At 53.5% G+C, this 22,882-nt stretch overlaps 1 protein-coding gene across 2 annotated transcripts in view; it reads right to left on the bottom strand.

Annotated features, from left to right (window-relative positions):
- Positions 1-22,882, bottom strand: part of UPF1 (UPF1 RNA helicase and ATPase) — a 37,698-nt gene that overhangs the window by 1,930 nt on the left and 12,886 nt on the right. Inside the window, exons 2-23 of one of the 2 annotated variants that reach the window (XM_059389471.1) lie at positions 21,370-21,512; positions 19,685-19,774; positions 17,324-17,491; positions 16,818-16,998; positions 14,804-14,965; positions 14,035-14,152; positions 13,785-13,883; positions 13,230-13,338; positions 12,924-13,083; positions 12,681-12,799; positions 12,027-12,191; positions 11,811-11,925; positions 11,208-11,351; positions 10,348-10,561; positions 5,984-6,101; positions 5,430-5,586; positions 4,647-4,789; positions 3,319-3,493; positions 2,796-2,877; positions 1,234-1,395; positions 883-1,100; positions 484-606 (exon numbers count right to left, since the gene is read on the bottom strand). In XM_059389471.1, the coding sequence (XP_059245454.1) occupies positions 487-606; positions 883-1,100; positions 1,234-1,395; positions 2,796-2,877; positions 3,319-3,493; positions 4,647-4,789; positions 5,430-5,586; positions 5,984-6,101; positions 10,348-10,561; positions 11,208-11,351; positions 11,811-11,925; positions 12,027-12,191; positions 12,681-12,799; positions 12,924-13,083; positions 13,230-13,338; positions 13,785-13,883; positions 14,035-14,152; positions 14,804-14,965; positions 16,818-16,998; positions 17,324-17,491; positions 19,685-19,774; positions 21,370-21,512 (3,162 nt within the window). In that variant the 3' untranslated portion in view covers positions 484-486. The remainder of the gene's footprint in view (positions 1-483; positions 607-882; positions 1,101-1,233; positions 1,396-2,795; positions 2,878-3,318; positions 3,494-4,646; positions 4,790-5,429; positions 5,587-5,983; positions 6,102-10,347; positions 10,562-11,207; positions 11,352-11,810; positions 11,926-12,026; positions 12,192-12,680; positions 12,800-12,923; positions 13,084-13,229; positions 13,339-13,784; positions 13,884-14,034; positions 14,153-14,803; positions 14,966-16,817; positions 16,999-17,323; positions 17,492-19,684; positions 19,775-21,369; positions 21,513-22,882) is intronic. The other variant, XM_059389473.1, reaches the window with a different exon arrangement.

Below are 22,882 nucleotides of genomic sequence, written 5' to 3'. Positions count from 1 at the left end.
GGGCCCCCGCAGGTGCAGGGCTCCTCCCCCCACTCCACTGTGTGCCTGTGAAACGGGACCTCGGAGGCTGGCTGGGCACCCAGACTAGTGACTCCCCACCCAAAGAGAAGGAAGCCAACCACCCCACTCACCCGGCACACACACGGGTAGAGGACCCGGGCCCAGGTTTACCCAGCTCTGGTCACACCACATTCAGGGGAATCCTATGTCAAGGTCTTAATGGCACCGTGAAGCCCCTCGTGCAGAGGTGCCCCATGTAGCTGCAGCCAGGACTCCCACATCCACCCCTTCCTCACGGAGCTCCAGGACTCAGCAAAGGACTACCATGTAGGGAGCTGGGATGAAGCCCCTATTCCCCGGCCACCACAAGCAGATGCACAGGACAAGCTGGCCTCCTGGGGACCTGAGACCCCTACCACACATTTCCCTGATTTCCCATCATGTCCAGATCCCGATAAAGACCTCCTGCAGGGGTCAGCTTGCCTTCTAGTACTGGGACAGCCCTGTCACTCCGCCGTGCTGGTATGCCCGCTCCCCTTGGTAGGTGGAGTCTTGCGACAGTGCCACATCAATCTGTGACTTAAACTCATCACCAAGGTAACTGTCCTGGAAAACAAAATTGGGGAGATAAGCATCCCCTTGGAGGATGTGCTGACATCCTTCCAGCCTCAAGAACCTACCCCAGAGAAGGATCTGAAAACCCGGTTCCGAAATCTAAGTGGCAGGAAACCCATATGGGTCACATCACCATCCGACACAGGTCATCCAGCTCCGCTAAGACCCTGTCGTCCCCCTGCCGAGGGCGGCCAGACAGAGCGGTGCTCAGGTCTGCAGGGGTGAATGTGTGGGCTCAGTCCCAGCAGCCCTGCCCTCCCTGCTCACCTGGGACAGCTCGGGCTGGGAGAGGCCGGGCTGGCTCATCTGGGAGGGCTGGCTCATGGAGATGTAGCCCTGGGTCAGGGCGCCCTGGGAGAATGGCTGTGACGCCACGTCTTGGCTGGCCTGGCTGTTGGGGAGATTCGTCTGGCTGGGTCCAGGGAGCCCAAAGCGGTTCTTCTGACGCCCCCCACGACCAGTCTTGCCTTTTGGGGTACCCCGGCCTGAAAGACAGCAGTCCAGGTTCCTTGAAGGAGGTCTGCACCCAGCCGACAAGCCCGGCTGCCCGAAGCCCAGACGTGAAAAAATTTTGGTGCCAGCGTGCTTTTCACGACGAACAGCCACCCGGCGGCTCACCTGCGGCCGGCCCGTTTGCTTGTCCGAAGTACCCTGGCGGTGGCATGGGGGGCATGACCAGATTGAAGGGGATGGGAATGTTCATGGCAGCCACGTGGCTGGGGCCCGCGCTGATCATGCCAATCTGGTCGTGGGTCTGGAAGTACATGTTTGAGGGCCGGCCTGCAAGACACAAGGTAGACGGCGGGTGTCACCGCCACATCCCACTGCGCCCACGCCTGGGCCACGAATGAATGCTGAGGAGCTGGAATGTCACTCTCATTCTGCCGCTGCTGTCACAGGGTTTCTTGGTGCAGCCTGACAGCAAAGCCACTGCAGTGATACAGAATCTCACGACTCGACCCCCACTCTGGACAGCCTCCCAGGGGTGGCTCCTGGGAACAGGACTTTTCTCCCAGGGGACTGGAGAATCCCTGGCCTGTAAGCATCCAAAAGACTGAAGCTGTGATGCATTTCCAACTGAAAAAAAAAGTTCTTTAAGCTCACATTACCTGCACACACACACACACACACACACACACACACACACACACCCACCATAACCACCAAAAGCAAGAAAACACCTAAGTGGACAGACCAGTGGATCCCACTGAAAATGCAGGCCCCCAGGCACCCCCGGGCTAGGCTAGACTTGGTCTTTGTCAGTGTCTAGAGCTGCCCAAGGGCTGGGAAGTCAAAGGGAGCCAAGGCAGGACAGCATAGCCTTCTGGTCCGCCCCCCGGGGCCGAGAACCTTAGCTGGATCCACAGGGAGCTCAAGGATGAAAGACGGGCCCAGTGTTCCTACACGGCAACTCCCTGGATGTGGCAACATCTGTCACTTGAGCCCAGCAACCAGAATACAAGGGAAGCAGGGAAAGGTGGCTTGCCTACTTCACAAGTGAGAGGAACTGCTGGGCTGCCCTGGCCCCAGGATGGCCACTGAACCCACAAGACGACAAAGCTCAGTGTAAAATGCAGGCTTGTGGCACCAAGCACCCAGGTGAGCAAGTCACCCTCTGTAGAGGCTGGTGCAAGGAAGGGTCCCAGGGGACAGGGACCTGGGGGATGAATGGGAACCATCTAGACACCGGCTCAGGCAAGAGGAGGTGCTGCACACAGCAGGGGTAAGGCTCAGCCCCAGGACAGAGACCCCATACAGGAGAGCAAGCGGAAATGGGAAGGCCGGTGAAACGGGAACCGAGTCTGTGGGCAGCCTGGAGAGCTACAGGGGGGCCCCCCTAACTGAGTAGGTGAACCAAGTGTAGGGTGGGTAGGGAGCACTGCGCCCTGGGGCCCGGGAGCAAACAGACAGAACTACAGTATTTGCTTGCAAACCTCCACAAGCAAAGCTCTGATAGTTAAGAAACAAAAACAAAATACAAAAAACCACAACGTATGTAGACACTGACAAAGACCAAGTCTTTGATTTCAGACAAGAGAAGGTGAGAAGGTGCTCTGTCAGGCAGTTTCTGTGGACGGAGGCTTGGGAGGTCACCCCAGGAGTGACAGGGCCAAAAGCTGCAGGCGTGGGAACAATCAACACCCACAGGGCCAGTGCACTCCCCCGGAGAGCAGACTCACCCTGGCTGCTGCGATCGTAGACCGATCCGGGGATGATGGCCTCCCGAGCATCATACATGGCTGTTGTCATGAAGCGGGCTCCCTGCAAGGGTTTGCACAGGTGAGGAATTTACCACCTTGACACAAGAACTCTCTCAAGCTCTGGGGGCCAGGCCACGCCAAGGCCGAACTCCAGGCCGACCCCAGGCTTGCTGACTGCTGGGCTCTGGGCCTCGCCCACCCCTCCTCCACTGGCCTAGCCTTTGACACTGAACGGATCTGTCTTCGGGCTTCACCTCAAACAGCACCAGCTCCTAGGTCCCCCAGAGCACCCTGGGTTCACAGGGTTTCTCACTGCCCAGTCCACCTCCTAACTGCCACCCAGGACTTTACAACCCAAAAGGCCAAGTTGGAAAGCTTCGGAGACACGGGACGAGAGAGATCCGTGACAACAGGCCACACGGACACGTGTGACTGCCCTCAGCTCACACTTGCGGGGAACAGCAGCCCGGCTGGGCCCCCGACCCCGCCCGCGGCCGCTCACCGGATTGATGGTGTTGACGAGCTTCCTGGGCTTGCTGAACTGCATGAGGCTCTCGCGCAGGTTGTTCAGCGGCCCCTCCACCAGCACCTTCTGCTCCTTGTAGTAGTTCAGCAGGTGGTTCCAGAGCGGCTGCTTGGACAGGGCCTTCGGGTTGCCCACGATAATGACCCCGTACCTGCAAGGTGTGGCCACAAAAACAAGGCATCTGAGGCTCTGCATGGTATGCAGACCACCACCTAACACAGTGAAGCAAGACAAAACAAAAGCCCAAAATCCATACCCAAGGTCACAGGATGCGCTCCTCACGCCCCATCTGCCTCCCTGCCCGGGCGCCCAGCCTGCCTCCGACAGCGCCATGAGCGCTGGGCCCAGACGAGCACACTGCTGTCACAGTGACCTGGTGCTGGAGCCCACCAGGCAAGCTGTCCCTAGCGCACCGGGCGTATCTGCAGACAACTTGGGAGGTGCCCAGACATCAAAACCCCTCCATGAGCAGAGGAGCTCAGACGAGCCTCCTTGTTTGAGCCACGGGTTGGCCTTCTGGGAAGTCAGCCGCAGCCCCCAGCAGGCTCTGTGGCCTCGGGAAGCCCGACAGGCCAGGGCACAGACCTCAGTGACCAAGCCGGGGACTGGCTTCTCTGGTGGACGCTCACCCCACCCAGCTGTTTCAGGACCCCCATACCCCAGGGCTGGCCACCAAACAAGACAGCAGCCTAGAAGGGGGAGGCGGTGACAAATAACCACCAATGTGCCCTGACAGGGAAAGGAACCAATGGAAGAAGCGAGCCTGACTTCAGGCTGGTGTGGTGGTAGCTGTGGTCTGGTTTTACTCAAAGGTGACGAAGAGCCACCTTATTCTCTCTAGGCCCCCTCTGCTATCATCATCATTTCAAAACATATTACATTCTAGGGCTAAAAACATAGACAAGACCAAAAGATAAGATTCAGGGATTAACTGTCTTCACAGAGATACAAACTGCACTAGTGGGTTTTGAGCTTAGGACAAAAGGGCCTAGATGACCCTGCCCACAAAACTGAGGCCACACAAGCCCACCAGGACAGGAAACAAAGGCACCTCATCGGGACGACTTCTCCCTAAACTACCTCTTGGGAGCACTCTGAGCTCTGGCACTGGCAAAGCCCAGTGACACCCACGTGGGGCCTGAAGTTCAGCTGTGGTGGGAGGAGAACTGGAGGAGGCAGCGAACCAGGCCAGCAGCAGCCCTTGGGCAGACCCTCCCAGCTTCAGGGAAGTCAATCTGGAACTCCCGTGGCAGGAGGGAGGCACCTGCCACCAGCAAGGCCCAACAGGACACAGTCCTCCATACCTCGCTCTGGTCAGGGCCACATTAAGCCGCCTGGGGTCATTTAAAAACCCGATGCCTTGGTGCTCGTTGGCTCGCACACAGGAAAGGATGATGAAGTCCTTCTCTCGCCCCTGGAATGCGTCCACACTGGCGATCTCCACCTCCTACAAGGGACCGATGGTCGCAGTCAGCCAGCTGGCTGCCTTTAAGAACCCTCAGACTGTGGGAATGTTGTTGGGATGAACTGTCCAGTCCCATCAAGGAGCCTGGGACCTGAAGCCTACAGAGACCCCAGCGCCAGCCTCCGGCAGCAAGGAGGGAGCCCCTCTGACTGGACCTACTCCCCCTGGGCTTTCCCGGTCCCCAGCCCCTCTCTCCTGGCCTTCCCATGCTCTGGTTGTTTTCTTAACTGTGGCAATTTGTTTCCCAATAATAAAAGCACACATCCTTGCCGCAAAAGCCCTTAGACGGCACCCAAGTTAACAAAACAGAGACCACCTGACATGGTCGCTTGGGCACTACTTCGTGTTTTGGTTCATCTCTGCAGAGAAAGAGAATCCTGTGGTCCCGCACCCTTCCAGCACACAAACCCTGGATGCTTCACCCAGACAATGGTGCAAGAGGGAACGGCATTTTCATGACCACGTAACATCCACCATAAGGCCAGAGAGTAATCATACTATACGGTTCAACTTGGAAGTATTTTCAGTTTTGCTCTGAAAACCATCCTGAGAAAAATCCAAAGGGAACACATGCCCTCCCAGGACGGCGGCAAGGGCCGCAGGCACAGCTGGGCGTGCGCACCTGGTAGAGCTTGGTGTGCAGGGAGCCGCTGAACTGCATGTACTGCACCAGGTAGGAGCGCTGGCCCTCGTACGGGGTGATAATGCCGATCTGGTCGGGCTTGGCCCCTGCCTTCAGCAACTTCGTGGTGATCTTCTCCACGTTGGCAGCTTCCGTCCTAGGAAAACCCACCTTTCGGTTCCTCGGCTGCCCCCGCGGGCCTGGAGACCGAGGCCGGAAGCCACGGGAGGTGTAGGGCAGTTCCATGTCCAGGGCAGCCCTGAGAAGGCTTTGCCCGCTGCGCCCAGAGCCGGGCTCCCCACCATTTACCAAGGGAGTCAAAGGGGATGGGGGAGGCTCACACGTGGGCTTAGCAGTATCTGCTCAATAGAACACACATTGAAGATGCAAAGTGGAAACAGCTGCTGGTTTAAGTGTCTACACACAGCAGGGACAAGGAGGGCTAGGAGAAGCTTCAGAACCATGGCAGAAAACGAACACATGGGCAGCGGCCAGCGGCTACTCGCCAAGCTGCCACTGAAGCCGGCAGACACCAAGGGCGAGTCTCCGCTTACCTGTTCAGGTAGGAGGTGCCTGAGCTGGCGATCTCCTCTTGGCCCTGGGTCACGTAGAAGAACATTGGCTTATCAGGCTGGGGCCACTGGAAGTCAAACCCCTTCTTCACTCGGTCCGCTATCACCAGGGAGGGAAAAGAGGCAACACTTCTCATTAGAGAAGAAAGCCACTGCCCATTCTGACTGCATACAAAGGGAACAGTGCAGAAACCCGTGCTACAGCAGTCAGCAGCAGGCTTCAGGCAAGAGACCCTGGTCAGTGGGGCCCTGAGGGGGCCACCCAAGCTGGTCCAACTGGCCCGAAATGCCCCGGAGGGAGTGAAGCTGTGCATACCAACACCCAGCTGCGCACTGCACAAAGCCGGCTCACTCCCTGAACGTTACCTCCCCGTCTGGTGCTTTCTGTGGCCTGTTTAAGAAATCTCCACCTACCCCAGGGTCATGAATACATTTTTTCTTCTAGAAGCTTTACTGCGGTGCCTTAAAGGACCCATAAATCCCTCCAACTGGCTTTTGTGGATGACACTGCTGAGTCCATCTCTTCCTGTCACAGACCAAAGTCTTCGAACAGGTGGTTCTGCCCCTGGATTCTACCTTGGGCACTGTGCCCACACTACCTGAGCAACGGCAGCTCTGTAGTAACTCGGGACATCTGGACGTGTAAGCCACCACCTCCACAGAGCTCTTCATGTGCACCCTGGCTATTCTGGGCCCTGTGTATTTCCTTATAATTTCAAAAATTAGCTTGTCCATTCACTTGCCCCACTGACCTCTTTGGGAATTGTGGAGCTGCATCTAATCTATAGATCAGCATGAGAAAAATGGCGTTTTTGCATCAAAACAGCCTAACACCAATGATCCACTTTATGTCAAGCTGAGAAAGAGTCCACATCCATCTCTATCCTTCTAGCGAGGGCAGTAGCCAACAGGCTAGCTCAGTGGCACATTAGCCGAGGGGTTGCTGGAGAATGTTTGACCACTGGGGGTAGTGGGGACAGGGCTGGTCTATTACAGCCTTCAATTTCTTTCCTTTTTTTTTTTTTTTTTAAAGATTTTATCCATTTATTTGACAGAGAGAGAGACAGTGAGAGAGGGAACAGAAGCAGGGGGAGAGTGGGAGAGGGAGAAGCAGGCTTCTCACTGAGCAGGGAGCCTGATGTGGGGCTTGATCCCAGGACCCTGGAATCATGACCCGAGCCGAAGGCAGACGCCTAGTGACTGAGTCACCCAGGTGCCCCATGGCCTCCAATTTCTGTAGTGCAAATCCTCCCGCCACAGCTGATGTCACGCTACCCCAAGAAGGGGTCTGGGTGGGTGCCAGCACTGCCTTGGCCAGGGGCCACCTTGGACCTCAAGGGTACTTCTGGGAATTAGGCTGTACTCTGGGTTCAGATTCTAGTTATTCAGATGTGTTCACTTAGAGAAGACTCACTAAGCTGAACACTTAGGACTTGGGCACTTCTTTATACTTTAATGAAGAATTTAAAAATGTGTACTCAGGGTGCCTAGGCAACACAGTCAATTAAGCTTCCAACTCCTGGTGTCCGCTCAGGTTATGATCTCAGGATCGTGAGATCAAGCCCCGAGTTGGGCTCTGAGCTCAGCATGGGATCTGCTTCAGATTCTCTCTCCCCTCTCCCTGTCCCTCCTGCTCATGCTCAGTCACTCTAAAATAAAAAAACTTCGTTATTGTTTTTTTTATTTTTTTAATTTCTTTTCGTTTTTAAAAAATTTTTATTTATTTATTTGACAGAAAAATAGCACAAGTAAGCAGATCAACAGGCAGAGGGAGAGAAAGAAGTGGGCTCTCTGCTGAGCAGGGAGCCTGATGCGGAACTCGATCCCAGGACCCCGGAATCATGACCTGAACCGAAGGCAGCAGCTTAACCAACTGAGCCACCCAGGTGCCCCTGTTATTGTTTTTTGAGGATTTTATTTATGTATTTGGCAAAAAGAGAGTGAGAGAGGGAACACAAGAAGGAGAAGCAGGAGAGGGAAAGCAGGCTTCCCGCCAAGCAGAAAGCCTGATGTGGAGCTTGATTCCAGGACCCTGGGATCATGATCTGAGTTGAGTAAGACACTTAACAACTGAGCCATCCAGGTGCCCCTGAAATAAATAAATCTTAAAAATATATATATATACATGTATGTACTTAGCAGGTGCTGACCATGTGCTGGGCACAGAGGACACCACAGGGAGAAGCCACCACCACCCCTGCTCCCTGCCCCTCAGATCTGCCACCATGGAGGCAGGCAGAGCAGGGCCAGCAAGGGTCAGAATCCGTGCTGAGCGTGGCTTTCCCAACTTGTGTCAAATTGCAAACAAGTTCCTTGTAGCCTGGCCTTTCCTAGCACCACCACCATGGACCAGCAATGCTGTAAGCGTCATCGTGATGGGAACACTCATAGTGCCATCAACTCCCAGGACCGCATGGCACCATGGCTGCACAGCTTGGCCAGGCGCACACGCTCAGCCTCCATCTCACCTAGGTGGTAGGCCAGAGAAGGCCAACATGGCAGGCTACTGGCATTAACCAGACATTAAGAACGCCAGTCTCGGGGCGGCTGGGTGGCTAGGTGGGTTAAAACCTCTGCCTTTGGCTCAGGTCATGATCCCAGGGCCCTGGGATCCAGACCTACATGGGGCTCTCTACTTGGTGGGGTGCCTGCTTTCTCCTCTCCCTCTCTGCCTACTTGTGATCTCTGTCAAATAAATAAATAAATAATCTTTTTTAAAAAATGAAGAAAAAAAGCAAGCCAGTCTCGGGGCACCTGGATGGCTCAGTTAAATGTCTGCCTTCGATTCAGGTCACGATCCCAGGGTCCTGTGATCAACCCCCGAATCAGGCTCCCTGCTCGGCAGTGCCCCCTCCCTACTCCCATTCCTCCTGCTTCTATTCCCGCTCTCTGTCAAATAAATAAATAAAAATCTTTAAAAAAATAAATAAATAAAAAATAAAAAGGAATGCCAGTCTCAGGATCCCTTATATGCCCTAAAAAGTTGAGGAATCCAAGCAGCTACCATTTCCATAGTTTACATCTAGTGACATTTACTACATTTTAAACCCAGAAACATAAAATACTTATGAATTCCTTTAAAAATAAACATATCAGCAAAAATTTTTAATGAAAAGTAGTATTTCCCATGAAAATATACATCTCGAGTTTCTACAACTCAGCTGTGGCTGACTGCTTCTGTGCACAGTCTCGCATCAGCCCCCGCAGTAGGACAATCGGACCTCACAGATGGGACGGAATTGGAAAAGGGAAGAATGTTTTCTAACTTTCTCCACAATCGTGGGATTCTGCCTGAATCCACACCAAAGCTGCATAGGAGGTCACCCTGCAGGTTGGTGATGGCTTTTCTCCTCTGCCTGCCCTTGGGATGGCCTCTGACTTAGTAACATCCTTGTGGGCCATCAGAATGGAAAGTACTTGTTCACCAAGTCAGAGCTCCCAAAGACTCACACACTTCATAGACACTTGTCACTACCACAGATCTCATCAGAAAAGCCACTCGACATTGGAGAGACTTGGTTGGCCCAGATCAGGAACATGAGTTTTCCAAAATTCTGCTTTTCATTTTGAGTCCTTAGGTTTTATCACTGGAGATAAGTATTGTCAATTGTTTTCCTTGAAGCCACAGGCTGACTCACTTTGATCATTTCTGGGAAAGAACCTGCTGAACACCTCAGTTTGAATGACTGACCATACTGTGTCCCTGAGTCCTTTTAAAAACACCTACCATACTTGCCAAGTGTCTTAGAAGAGCTCCCTACCTCAACACGCACAGGGTCATATGGATGTGCACAAAGTGAGTACGCGTCACTGAGGCATTCAGGGTCTTGCCTGCTGCAAGCATGTGGCGGTGACGACACATGGCAGTCTGGCAGCACTGTCCCCACTGATGCCAAGGCACCAGCCAGCAGCCCTCCAGGGTTGCCTCTGCACCCTCAGCACGAGCGTCCTCATGGCAAAAGGGCATACAATGCCTCAGTATTATCACGAGGGTAGTTCTAACCTCCGTCCTGTGAAGCCCCAGGGCCCGGGTTTCAAGAACAACAGGGTAAGGAGTGGGAGGAACAGTCGGCTCTGCCACCTCCCGTTCTGTCCGCTGTGTGATAAGCCCAAGGTGTGAGTTCTCAGGTAGTGACTCTGCATTTCACCAGGTCAAGCTCCCCCACGGCCACATGCCAAGGATGTTCCACACTCCAGGGGGGACACGCCATCCCGCAGACCACTGTACCTCTCTGAGGTGCCCCTTACACATGAGATCACCACATAAGACAACTTAGGCAGTGACAACAGGTGTCATCTCGCCAGGCTCAGTTCCCTCTGGCCCCCCACTGCGGGTTGAGCGCTACCTGCAGTGACGCCGTTCTGGAGGGAGCCCTCGTAGAAGATGTTGGAAGGGAAGGCGCTGAGTGCGGGATGCATCCGGTACTGGACCTGCAGGCGGATGGGGCGGATGCCCAGCACCACCAGGCGCTCGAAGAGCGACTGAGACAGTCCCGCTTTGGCCGCTTTCTTGCACATCACCACAGGGCCCAGCTGGCAGTGATCCCCCACGAGGATGAGCTGTGGTGAGAGGCCCACACAGGTGAGGATCTCAAGTATGAAACAGGAGACGTCTGCGTAGGGGGGCACGAAAGGGCCCTGGTGTTCTACGACCACCCAGTCATGTAGGACTCAAGCAGTAAGAGCCAACCAGCACGGGAAACCGCCCCCACATCCAGATATCCAGCTTTCCCAAACAAGCTTGGTCACATCACTTCTCTTTTATGAAAGACCTCCGTTAGCATGGCAACAGCGTTTTTCGTAAAAGCAAAAATCTTATCATTTCTTTTGGTTGTCAGAAACAGATACTACCGGAGGTCTTCTGTAAAAGCAAAGCAGTGTAATATGAATTTTCAGAAAGCAGGGATATTCTTCACTTTATCCCATTTTGGCTTGTGAGAGGTTTCAAGGCAGAGCTTTACTGTTGGATAGCAGGGGAAACCTAAACATGGAACAACAGACTTGCACTCAGGACCCACAAGAGGTGGGGAAACCCATCCTTCCAAGAACCCTCAGTAAGCCCACTGGGCACCCCTCTGCTCTGCCAAGACATCACACAGCACTACAAAGCATTACCAAAAACAACCCCCCAGCGCTGAGAATGACACGGAACTGGAAAGAGAGAACACACACTGGTTTTCAAACAGGACGACGGTGAATGGCCCACCTGCTTGGCGCCAAGGACCACAGGGACCATGCACTCTGGTTCAGTGGCCTGGGTGCTCTCGTCAATTAAAATGGAGCGGAACTGCATCTTGGCAAGCCTCGGGTCCCCTGCACCCACACACGTGCAGCAGATGACATCTGCGTTCTGAAGACGAGAGCAGGCAAAACATCAGGGAACCTGCATGGTAAATGCTATCAGGTCCCCAAGGGCAGGTGGGGCAGGGCACTGGTTTGCGCCCTCCCTGACACCTATGGAAACAGGCCGCTGTCCCACCTGGACAATATCTACATCCAGACTGTAGTGGCACTACCTTCTGAGATCCTAACTGATCTAGCTTCATCAAGAAAACCTCTCAGCACAGATGTGGTTCTGTGCCTCAAGAGAGCCTCCGAGAGGCAGTGCAGAGCTGGGGAAACCTTGCTTGGTTTGCTATAGAAGAGCAGAGAGTGTTCCAGACCCACCTACAGGCCAAGATGTGCAACCACTGAGAAGGCAAACGTGGGAGGTATCAACGTTTTCTCAAACGCAAAATAAACTGCCCGGCACACTGAAACAGGTCCCACAGCCAAACAGAACCGAGCAGCCCAGTGGTTAAGAGCTCACCATGAGCAGCTCCCTCTCGGCAGTGCGCTTCAGGGCCCGGTACCGCTTCTCGTCAGCAGAGGACAGCTCCCCCGTCTCGTCCTTCAGCTGCTGCAGCTTCTGCAGCTCTGGCATGCTGGAAGCACCGTGACACGTCAGCAGGCAGGGGAGCCAGGTGTTGCCAGGGACCGCGCCCAGGACACGTGCCACGCTCGAGGCAGGCTACCCCACACCCACCTATCCATGTTCCTGATCTGGTTGTGCAGGGCCAGGAAGGACACTGGGGAGTCAATGGCCTCACGGCTCTTGGCACAGAGCCGCACGACCTTCAGCCCAGTCTGGTGGATCTTCTCAGTCAGCTGGTCCACAGCTATGTTACTTGGAGCACAGACGAGCACAGGCCTTCAACACAAGGTGAACAAATGTCTCAGAGCTCAGCCAGAGGAAATTCAGGAAATGCTAACTGTTAAGACTGTTTTTCTGACTCCCAGAGAGTGGAGTCCCCCAACTTGTGACCTAAGACTAAAGCCAGGAGTGAACAAAGCTGGAGAAGCAAAAAACCCCACTGGTCTGGAGCTTCCAGCTCCCACCTGGTTGACACGCTTCTCATGTGCAGCTACGCTACTAACGGAATCCTGCATCTCTATCCCTGTCAGCACCGTAAAGACTCTCAAAGTCCGTGATGCGTACGGGCCCGACACCTGCTGCCCCACCACGGCCCTTACTGGAGCAGCAGGCTTGCTTGGGAAGAGCAACCACAGAGGCCAGATCTCATACAAATAATGTTCTCATACAAATAATGTAAAACCCAGCGTGCCAGGTAACAGGGGCCCCCAGACGTCCTGGCAGACAGGTCTCTCTCTTCCCACCTTGGGCTACCCCGAGTCCTACCCATTGCCCTGCCGCGCGAGATGGTAGACGATGGTGGCAGAGGTCACTGTCTTCCCTGTGCCTGGTGGTCCTTGGATCAAACTCAGCGGTCTCTGCAGCACAGTCTTGACAGCATAAACCTTCAGATAACAGGTAGTCGTGAGGTGGCAGCCAGACCCGGGGAGTGGTGGGAACGCCCGCCCCAGCAGGCCCTGCCAGCTGGGCCCACACTGCGCCGCGCCCCGCCCCGGGGCAGGTGGGCACCTGGGAGTGGTTGAGGTCGGGGAGCCCCTGTGCCGTGAAGCGTTTGGGCAGCTGGCACTTGATGATCACGTCCTCCACCTCATGCCCGAGCAGCTTATGGTAGATGTAGCCCGAGACAGACGTCTCATCCACAGCGAACGTTTTCAATGCACTCTGCATCCTGGAAGGAGAACTCGAGGTCGGCGATGCGCACAACACAGCCCCCGCAGACGAGGATGATCACTGAGACGCTGGAGGCAGAAGCCGCGCCCTGGGCCAGGCACGGAAGCAGAGCCAGCAGAGCCTGCAGGGCCAAGGCACACGTACCTATCAAATGAGGTGGACTTCCACACGAAATCCACCTGGAAGTTATGCGTCACCTCCACAGGCGCACCCACACTGCTCCGAAGCTCAATGGCGATCTCATCACCATAATCTGTGCCGCTGAGTTAAGTTTCGTCGTTGTCAAAAGCTGGGTTTACCTTTCTGAGGAGCCTTCACTGGGTTACCGGGGAGAAAGAGCCTCCTCTGTGCCAAACATTAGCAGACACCGCCCACCTGGCCCACCCTCATCAGCAGATGCCGCCGTGGGGTCCAGGCCCCCCACTGCCAGCTCCCACATCCTCCCTGTGAGCGCGAGGGCAGCGCCCAGCATGAAGCAGTCGCATCCCGGCCGGGATTCCAACTGAGCCTCCAGAGCCCTGGGGCGCAGAGCTGGACACATCCGCACAGCACAACTGAAGCAAGGACTCAGTGGCAAATGCCAGTCAGAGGGGCCCCCTGAGCCAAGGCCGCCTACGATGCCCTTTCCTCCACCTGCGGTGACCCCATGCAGGCCACCTGTGCTCAGGACAAGCTCACCCATCTGTACGCAAAGGATACTATCAGGGACCTTGATGACGTGGCCGATCCCTTTCCACAGGGGTGCCAGATCCCCTTTGTACCTCAGACATATCTCATCCCCCTGCATGAGCCGCATATCTTACAGAGAAAACACAGCAAGAAAGTTAGCGTTTTCAACACGTGCCGAGGCTGCCATCATGAAGAGTTCAAATTAAGGGACACTTTACAAGGGAGAAACTAGGAATTTTATGCTACTTATGGTCACAAATATTTTAAAACTTAAAATCACCTCTTAACCAAATTATGACTAAATCCTCATTACCAGAGTCAGTCTTGGGCAAAGTGAAGTAGGCGATTCTCTTCTTGTTAAGGCCCAGGTCCCACCTGACCGTGATGTTATCTTGAGTCTGAGCACATGAAAAATAAGAGCCCTGTTAGCCTGAGACACAGACACGGGCCTGGACTCCTCGTGTCTGGGTTTCCACAGCTGCGCGCCCTATGGCGCCCTCACGAGCCACGATGTCAGTGTGCTGCGTGCAGCAGCCAACCGCCTGCAACACCAGCAAGGGCACATCCAGGACAGAAGCCATGAGGACCCCCAGAACCCGCTCCAGACGACCAGGAGACCCCCACTCGACGGCTGCTCTCGGAGGCGGCTTCTTTGTGAACTGCGGAGGGAGAAGCAGCTGGCGGCCGATCCTCGGAGCTCCCGCTTCCTACATGTGCTCTTCATGAGACCGGTGCCAGAAGTGCCCTCGGTGTGCCACAGGCTCCTCGGCCCGGGCTCTCACAGCCGTGGGCAAAGGACGCAACCCTGACTGTGAGAGATTTTGGCTGGATTTTAAATCAGAAAACACTCAGGCCGGTGTTTAGCTCCGAGCAACCAGGCATCAGCCCAAGGGTCGCTCCCTCGCCTGCCCTCAATCCACCGTCCGTCTCCGGGCACTGCGCCTCGGCCCACGTCAGCATCCGCCGTTTGCAGAGGAAACCGCCCTCCCCAGACCTTAGGAGAGATGCTGTGTTAAATGACCGAAACCCTCCTGCACACACCACATCACCTGGGACTCTTTCAGTTTCTTATCGTAGTCAGCCTCCAGCTTGACCAGAGGCCCGAATATGTTCTGGTACTGGTAGGCGTCCTCATACCGCAGGAGCACGTGCTGCGGCTCCTCGTCCACACCTGGCTTCTCCAGGTCCTCCAAGGTGGCAGAAGGATTTTCCTAGAAGACAAGCACCGCGCCTGTTCTTCCCCATTTTCGCCTATATACGAAAGGAACTACAAGCAGGCTCACTAGTCCCTAGAAGAGCAAGGCCTATCCGTCACCTGTCAGAACAAGCATCGTACAGAGGGCACCGCTGCCGGTGGCATCCACCCCAGGAGGAGAGTCCTCGTATGGGGAAGTGTACGGGGCACAGGGACACAGACACTGGCTGGGTCTCTGCACACCCTTCAGTCCTTGCCATTGCCGTTACCCCTGCCCCTGCCCAGGGCTACACCAGCAGGGTAAATACTGGTGATGTCACGCCAGGGACATAGCCTGACATGCCTAGACCATCAAATTGGCTACGTTCCCCAACAAATGCCTAGCCCCTGAACCAGGAGAGAGAATACCGCTTTGGGGCTGCCAGAAGACCACCAGTTCTCTGTGTAAACAAAAGGGAAGGCCCTTCTTCTTCCCCTAGCCCCCCAGTTTCCTCCTCACCCTGTACTGCACCAATAGGGGTGACACACTCTTCTCTGGCAGGGACAGAACAGTATTTGGTATTAGCTATAAACAGGAAAAGTCAAAGAGTTCTGGGGAGCCTGGGTGGCTCAGTCAGTTAAGCATCTGCCTTCGACTCGGGTCATGATCCTGGGGTCCTGGGATTGAGTCCCGCATCAGGCTCGCCGCTTAGCAGGAAGTGTACTTCTCCCTCTTCCCCTCCCCTCTGCTTGTGATCTCTCTAATAAAATATTTTAAAAGAGGGGGCGCCTGGGTGGCTCAGTGGTTAAAGCCTCTGCCTTCAGCTTGGGTCATGATCTTGGGGTCCTGGGATCGAGCTCCGCATCGGGCTCTCTGCTCAGCAGGGAGCCTGCTTCCCTCACCCCCACCGCCTGCCTCTTTGCCTACTTGTGATCTCTGCCTGTCAAATAAATAAATAAAATCTTAAAAAAAAAAAAGTTCTGGCCATCCAAAAATCGAAGCAGAAAGGTACCTTGCTAGAGACACTTGAGAAATATTTTGACTTGCACTCAAAGTGAAAATAAATTTACATTTAAGATTTTGGATTATGGGGGGGCACCTGGGTGGCTCAGTGGGTTAAGCCTCTGCCTTCGGCTCAGGTCATGATCCCAGGGTCCCGGGACTGAGCCCCGCATCGGGCTCTCTGCTCAGCGGCAAGCCCGCTTCCCCTTCTCTCTCTGCCTGCCTCTCTGCCTACTTGTGATCTCTCTCTCTGTCAAATAAATGAATAAAATCTTAAAAAAAGGGAAAAAAAAGATTTTGGATTACACAGGCAATTAAAATTTATAGCCCAATTACTAAAACTTTATCATAAAAGCTGAACAGCCAGAACCAGAGAAGGGCTTCCCTAGAGAACTGGGTCTGTTGGGCAGGGCAGACACCCCACCACCCAACCAGGAAGCCCCTCCCCTCTGCTCATCCAGCCGTTGTGGGCCCTGCCTCTCTGACTTTTGTGACCCGGACTCCTTTTCCCCTGAACATTCACCCCTGGCCTGGAGTCACCCTGGCTCAGACACGTTACAGGCCCAACAAGGTCTCCCAGCACCCTCACAGTCCTGTCTCCCCAGGCCCGGCTCCCCCTGACATATGCACCCACAGCCGCCCAGGGCCAGTTCTGCTCTCCCTCCTCCTCTGCAATAAGAGAAAAAATTCCAACAACCAGAGCTGTCCTTTCCCAGAGGCCCAGCAGAAGGTGCCTGTGGGATTCCACCAAAGGGCCATTCCAGGTAGAGACTGCAGTCTCTCCCTCAAGTTGCTTCTGGAATCTCCTGTTCCAGAAACACTCTCAGCAGCTCTCCCTGGACAAGAACCACGCTGAGGCAATTTTGCATTCTCGGCAGGCCCTCACCTTCCAGAGCTCCTCCAGCTTGTTGATCTGCTGGGCAGTGATCTGCCGGGCCCGCAGCTGCTCCTGCTCAGAAGGGATCTTGACCAGCCAAGAGAGGAAGCAGCGGTCCTGGATCAGGGGCTGCCACTGGGAGCTGTCCCAGTTGATGTCCTTGAGGCTGCTCTGACTGGCGCAGGGCTGCCTACAGAGACACCGAGGGCGGGAAGAGCCCAGGTGAGGATAACCTCCACCCACAAGGCTTACCTTTCATCCCAAAGTGACGTTCCCTACATCTTACTATGTGATCGTATTACCTTTAAATTGTTAGTAATACGTTGCCTCTCCCCATGCACTTGAGCTCTGAACTCTCAAAACTCTTAACACTGTTGTTACAGAATTCTTTTTATGATTTAACCAGAACACACCCCAGAAGAGTTACTCAGCATTCCCAGTTCTCTAACTAGTCCCAGCCCCCAAATATCCTCACACCTCTCCGCCCACTGGGGCTGAATGCACCCGCCCCTCACCTGCACAGCAGCACCACTACTGAGTCGGCCTTGGCAGGGATGAAGCCGAGGAGGAAGACATTGCGGCAGCCGCAGTTGTAACACTCCAGAACTGTCTCCCCCAGGGGCCCATCCTTGTGCAGAGTCACCTCTTTGCATTTTGCCCTCACGAGGTGATTTACAATGTGGCTGAAACCAGGAAATGATAAATAGTTAACACCCAAAGTTTGGCTTTTCACCACTTCCAATTTTCGAGCCCCCCGTTAAAAGTTCCGGTACCGTTCACAGTCCATTAGCAGGGGCGGTCACACCTCATCCATCTGGCGTCCCAGGGGACCAGCCCGCCCCTGAACTGGTTCCCCACTGAGCGCAAAAATCAATCTGACTTGAACAGCCTTTAAGGAAAACTTTCCTAACATGTTTCACATAGTTCCTGCTCCTTTTTTTTAGTTCCTGCTTTCTGAAATCCTCCATACAGGGCGTGAATGAACTTATGGCTAAGGCCAAAGCTGCTGTCCCAGAGAGGCAAGAGGCCTGCCCCTTCCATGGCTCCTCTCGGCTTGCTGAGGCTTCTCGGCTGCTGCTGCTTTCCATTGCTTCTCCGGGTCCCTGTGCCTGCTTCCAGGAGCAACAGCCCCTCCTACCTTGCTGCAGGCCAGGAAACTTGAGGGCAGTAAAAAATATAGAGCAGCGGGGCTCAGGGCTACTCTCAGGAAGCACAGGGCCGGCTCTAAACCTTCTGAAACCACGCTGTCCCGGCTCCTTCCTTGCTGCCGCGTGGCCAGGATTCTGCTGTCCCTCCCATTTCCGGGACACAGCTCACCGACACCCAGGGCTTATGAACTCCACCTAAGACAAGCTGGCCTCGCCTGGGGTCCACGCATGGTGCATGGCTCTGCCTTAGTCTCCCCCAGCTACCTACAGCCATGCTGCGGGTCTGTCAGATACCGCCTGGCCGCACCTCGGGGAAACCCCTGCTGTTGCAAGCTTCGGCTCAGGCTCCACATTCCAACCCTCTCTGGCCTGTTCTAGCCCAGGAAGCCAGTCAGATTATCTAACCAGCAGTCACCACTCTCTGTACCCACAGAGCACCCTCTCTTCTGAAACTGTCACAACTGGGCATTTTACCAGACTGACTTCCTCCCGTCTTTTCTACACCCACCTCACCCCATTATACTGGAAGCTCCCTGAAGGCAAGTGGCTGTCCCATCATTTCTACCATCTGGCCTCATGCAAACACTCAGTGCTGGCTGATGGAGTCTATTTTCTCTTAGAGGCCTTTCACTAACTTCCCTGATCTTGGCTCTGCTGACCGGAAGATGGGGTTGCCAGCTAAGAAGTTTTATTTAATTGCTTTTCCTGAAGGAGAGGAACTAATGCAACCACAGTAATGATGAAATTACCCAGAACATTCTGAAAATGGGACATGAATCTGGTTACCCTGAAGACACTTTTTCTTTCAAATCTGTAGAATTAAACATCAGCCCATTTTGCCTCATCTAGAATCCCACAGTTTGCATTGCTAACTCTAAGATGACTCGAGATCTGACCACTGTGTCCTCAGGCAGCACAAGATGGTGAGCCCTGGCATGCAGCTGTGGAAGACACAGGAAGGGTGGGGACTCTGTGCAAATAAACCTGCCTATGGGCTTTTGTCACTGTATGTCTCCAAAACACGAACCCCAGAAGATGCTGCTTTCTTGTTAGCAGCCTGGAGCCCTACAAGACTCTGCTCTGCTTCTCTGTGACAGTAGTGTGAGCTGTCACACAACACGGCAGCTCTGGAGGGACACAGGACTGGATTCTGTGCTGAAATCCAAGCACCAGCACAAAACTGGTCTCACCCCAAACACAAAACACAAAACAAGAGACCTAGTCACAGCTGCTGCTGATCAACAGCAGGAAGGGAAGCCCAGAGACGATAGTCAAGTGAACTTAATTTAATCCGATGATTCAGGATCTGGCCCGTATTAGCCTCAGGACTGCTCCGATGAGCTAAGGCCAGAGGGAGCCTTCTCAGGAAGCGGCTCCCATGGATGCCCATTACTGTCCTGGGAACATCCTCCCCAGGCACCCAGTAATGAAGATGAATGGGTGTGCCAGGAGCTCATCTTGCAGAAAAATATAAATAAAAACTGGGAATGAGAATTAAGCCAACCCTACTTGCATAATAAAAGAACCACAGAGAATAAATCAAGGGTAAATACATTAAGGCATTCACACACCACCATCTGTTTCAAGTTAAACCAGTCACAGAGGAGGGAAAAAACCAGGTTTGTTAGCGTGATTTTATATTGTGCTTTTGCTTCAACATTTCCATAATTTACACACAAATCTGAGCACAGCACTGATTAAAGACACATGCGCGGTCTGATTATCTACCTGCCAGAAGTATTTCCACGCCCGTTACAGAACCACTTCTTGCTGGTGTTACAGTAAACCACGCAAGCAGGATCGTGTATTCCGCAGTAACTAAAAAAGTCAAAACATCAACAGTTAAAGCTGGAAGATCTCTCTCTGGTTTTAATTTGGCAGGATGTAAAATTCTTTCCTCTTACAACATTTTAAAATTTTTCATTAAACACATACTCAAACCCAACGATCCCACTAGCAAAATCCAATCAGTTAACTGCAGAGGCGTCCTGATCTTGCAAATGCAGGGAAGGGGTACAGGGTGCTGTGAGGCTTCCCGAGAGAATGGCCCTAGGAAACAGCAAAGCCTCTGCCAGGTGGGGGATGAGAGCTGTGGAAGGTGCCAGGGGAACCCAACAGCAGAAGTCTGACACCCCAAAGCAATTCCTAGCTACCCCACCTTGGACTTAAGTTTCAGGAGCCCTGATTTAAGCAGGGAAATCAGCATCCTTGGCTTGGGGCACACAGAGTTAAGCTGGGACCACGCTGTGTTCAAAAGACGCTCCACTTCCCGGCAGAGGGCGCCATGCTCCTGGGAACGCTCAGCTCAGACCCAGCAGCAAAGGGTCGCCGGGTGCGGGTTGCAGCCTGAGCTCAAGCTTGCAAGGAGCCCCCAGCCTCATTCTTCTGAAAACCAACAAACACATCAAAAACAAAAACCAGCTCACCACAGAATTCTGTATGTGTATGAAGCCAAGCCTCAGTCTCAAACTATAATGTGCTCCAGCCAAGAACCTTCCCTCCAACCCCCCACACCATGGGGACAGCCGGGTGGGTAAGGGCATATGCAAACTAAGCACCTGCAGCTTTACCAGAACCACTTCTTCGGCAAATGTGTAGATAACAGGAACACGAAAACATCATTAACACATACGTAAAAACATTTGTAAACAAGTAAGAAAAGAGCCAAAATAAAGTTAAAAACAAAAACCCAAAATAAAGTTAAAAAAAAAAAAAAAAGTCTCCCGACAAAGCAGGGAACAGAGCAGCACTCTGTCCTGTGGTGGGTACAACCTTCCAAGGAGCAGTGGCCTGGGAGGTCGGCAAGACAGTGACATGGCTCAGGCCCAGAGTGGCCTGACTGGCCAAGTGCCCTGAACAAGATCAATTCATCTCTTTTGGTTTCAATTTCCTTGTGTATGTGTAACAAAAAACTAAACACAAGTCTCATCTTATGGGTCCAGATACAAGGGATGGGTCCTGCTCTAGGTGAGAATTCCAAATTTGGTCAACAAGCAGTTCTAGCCACTGGCTATTTAATACCAACTTTTGGGGAATTTTGAACTCATCAGAGAGGCAGATATTTTAAAGTATCCTACAATCATCTATTTGTAAAAGAAATCTTAGCTGTTGTTTTTACTCTCTAAACCCAAGTCCTCACCAAATGTAATTCATTTCAAATGAGTGAGTGGGACAGGTACTGGGACCCACCAGGACCTGAGAGAAGGCCTCTGGGTGAATCGGGTATGAGAGGGCTGATTCCACCCTCCTGCCCAGTAACAAGGACTATGTATACACTGGCCTGAAGAACCTTCTTATTTTGGACTAACAAATGTCACAATCCATCAACTTACATGGGCTTCCAAAGCCAGCAAACCCACTCAGAATGCAAGAGCTCTAGGACATAAGTCCATGCCTCCGCCATCAGTACTTACCTGCAGGCATGTACAGGGAGATCCTTAGTGTAATAGGTATCCTCCTCATCTTCTTCGAAGTTCAACTCAGCCAACAACTGGCTGGTCTTGGCCACGCTGTCATCCACAGCCCCATTCTGCAGAATGCCCTCTGGTCCACCGACCTACAGCAGAACAGCAGCATCACCATGCAAGGCTGCAGCTCTCCGCCCCTTAGACCAGACCCACAGCTTCCCCCCGAATGAGCAGCCATGACGACCTTCCCATGAAGCGCTGGCCTGCTCTCCACCTTGAGAGAGTTCAGCTTCTTCTGAATGGACTTTTCACACTCTCCCACCTCCCTATTAAACCTACCTGGCCAAAAACAGGGTGCTGGTGGCCTAGGTCATCCACCCTGCCTCCTGCATATCCAGGTCCAACCCCACCTGGTCACGGAGCCATGACCAAACTGGGATGCTGAAGATGATGCTTTGTTCCCATGACGGGGAGCCGCAAGGAGCAAGATGACTTTATACAAAGCAGCTGCAATCCCCTCTGGGGACAGTTGCACAATGTCAGGCCACAAGGCCTGGAATCCCACCAGAGTGAAGGTTCCCGCCAAAGCCTAAGCCAGAAGAAAAGGCTGTGTCCACTGAAGATGTGAGAGAGCAGGTACCCCGTTAGTCAACATACTTCCTCTGCTGCCAGTTTCCCTTTCCAGAGAGCAGACCATCTTCATTATGAATTAGAAGTTCAATGTTTAGGATTACCTTCTGAACTCAGGCTATATCCTTACTACACATATTACCTTTTATATGTTACAATAGCAAAAACGTACGAACAGGCAACTTTAACAACAAGCCATGAATCTCACAGGCACTTCTGCTGAGCTCACATGTCCATTCAGAGGCACACAGACTCAGTTCGCCAGAGTAACAGGCATCCTAAAGCCATCTCCAGGAACCCTGGGTGGCAGTCAACAGTCCTTGTTATCTTCCCCCTCCTGTGGGGATGACACATCTCCCACATGAGGCTGGGTCAGGCGGCAAGGGTGTGGAGTGGTGACAAGGACAGGGAGGAATAACAGGAGCCCCAGGGCAGGTGCCAGGTTTCTCTGAACTGTGGGAGAGGATCAGACACCAGCCCCCCTCCCTCCAAGAGCCCCTGCCACCTAGAGCCATGCCGTGTGGGGCCAGCTCAGGCCAGTGCAGCTCAGTCCAGCAGTGCCCACAGGGCCTTTCCCTCTCCACTGCTCCAGCCAAGTCACCTCTAAGATTCTAAAGACAGCAGTCGGGGACACCTAAGGGGCTCAGTCAGTTGAGCCTTGGATTCTTGAGCCTTGGATTCTTGGATTCAGATCATGATCTCAAAGTCATGGGATCAAGCCTGTGCTTCTGGGCTCCATGCTGCTAAGTCTTCTTGGGATTCCTTCCCTCCTCCTCTCCCTCCCCCTTTGCCCCCTGCCACTCACAAACTTGCACTCTAATAAATAAGAAAATAAAATCTTAACAACAACAACAACAAAAAAGACAGCAGTTCATTTAGGGATGGAGGG

Source organism: Mustela nigripes, chromosome 2 (assembly GCF_022355385.1).
Source record: "Mustela nigripes isolate SB6536 chromosome 2, MUSNIG.SB6536, whole genome shotgun sequence".
Classification (NCBI taxonomy): domain Eukaryota; kingdom Metazoa; phylum Chordata; class Mammalia; order Carnivora; family Mustelidae; genus Mustela; species Mustela nigripes.
This window is presented reverse-complemented; position numbering and strand designations above follow the sequence as displayed.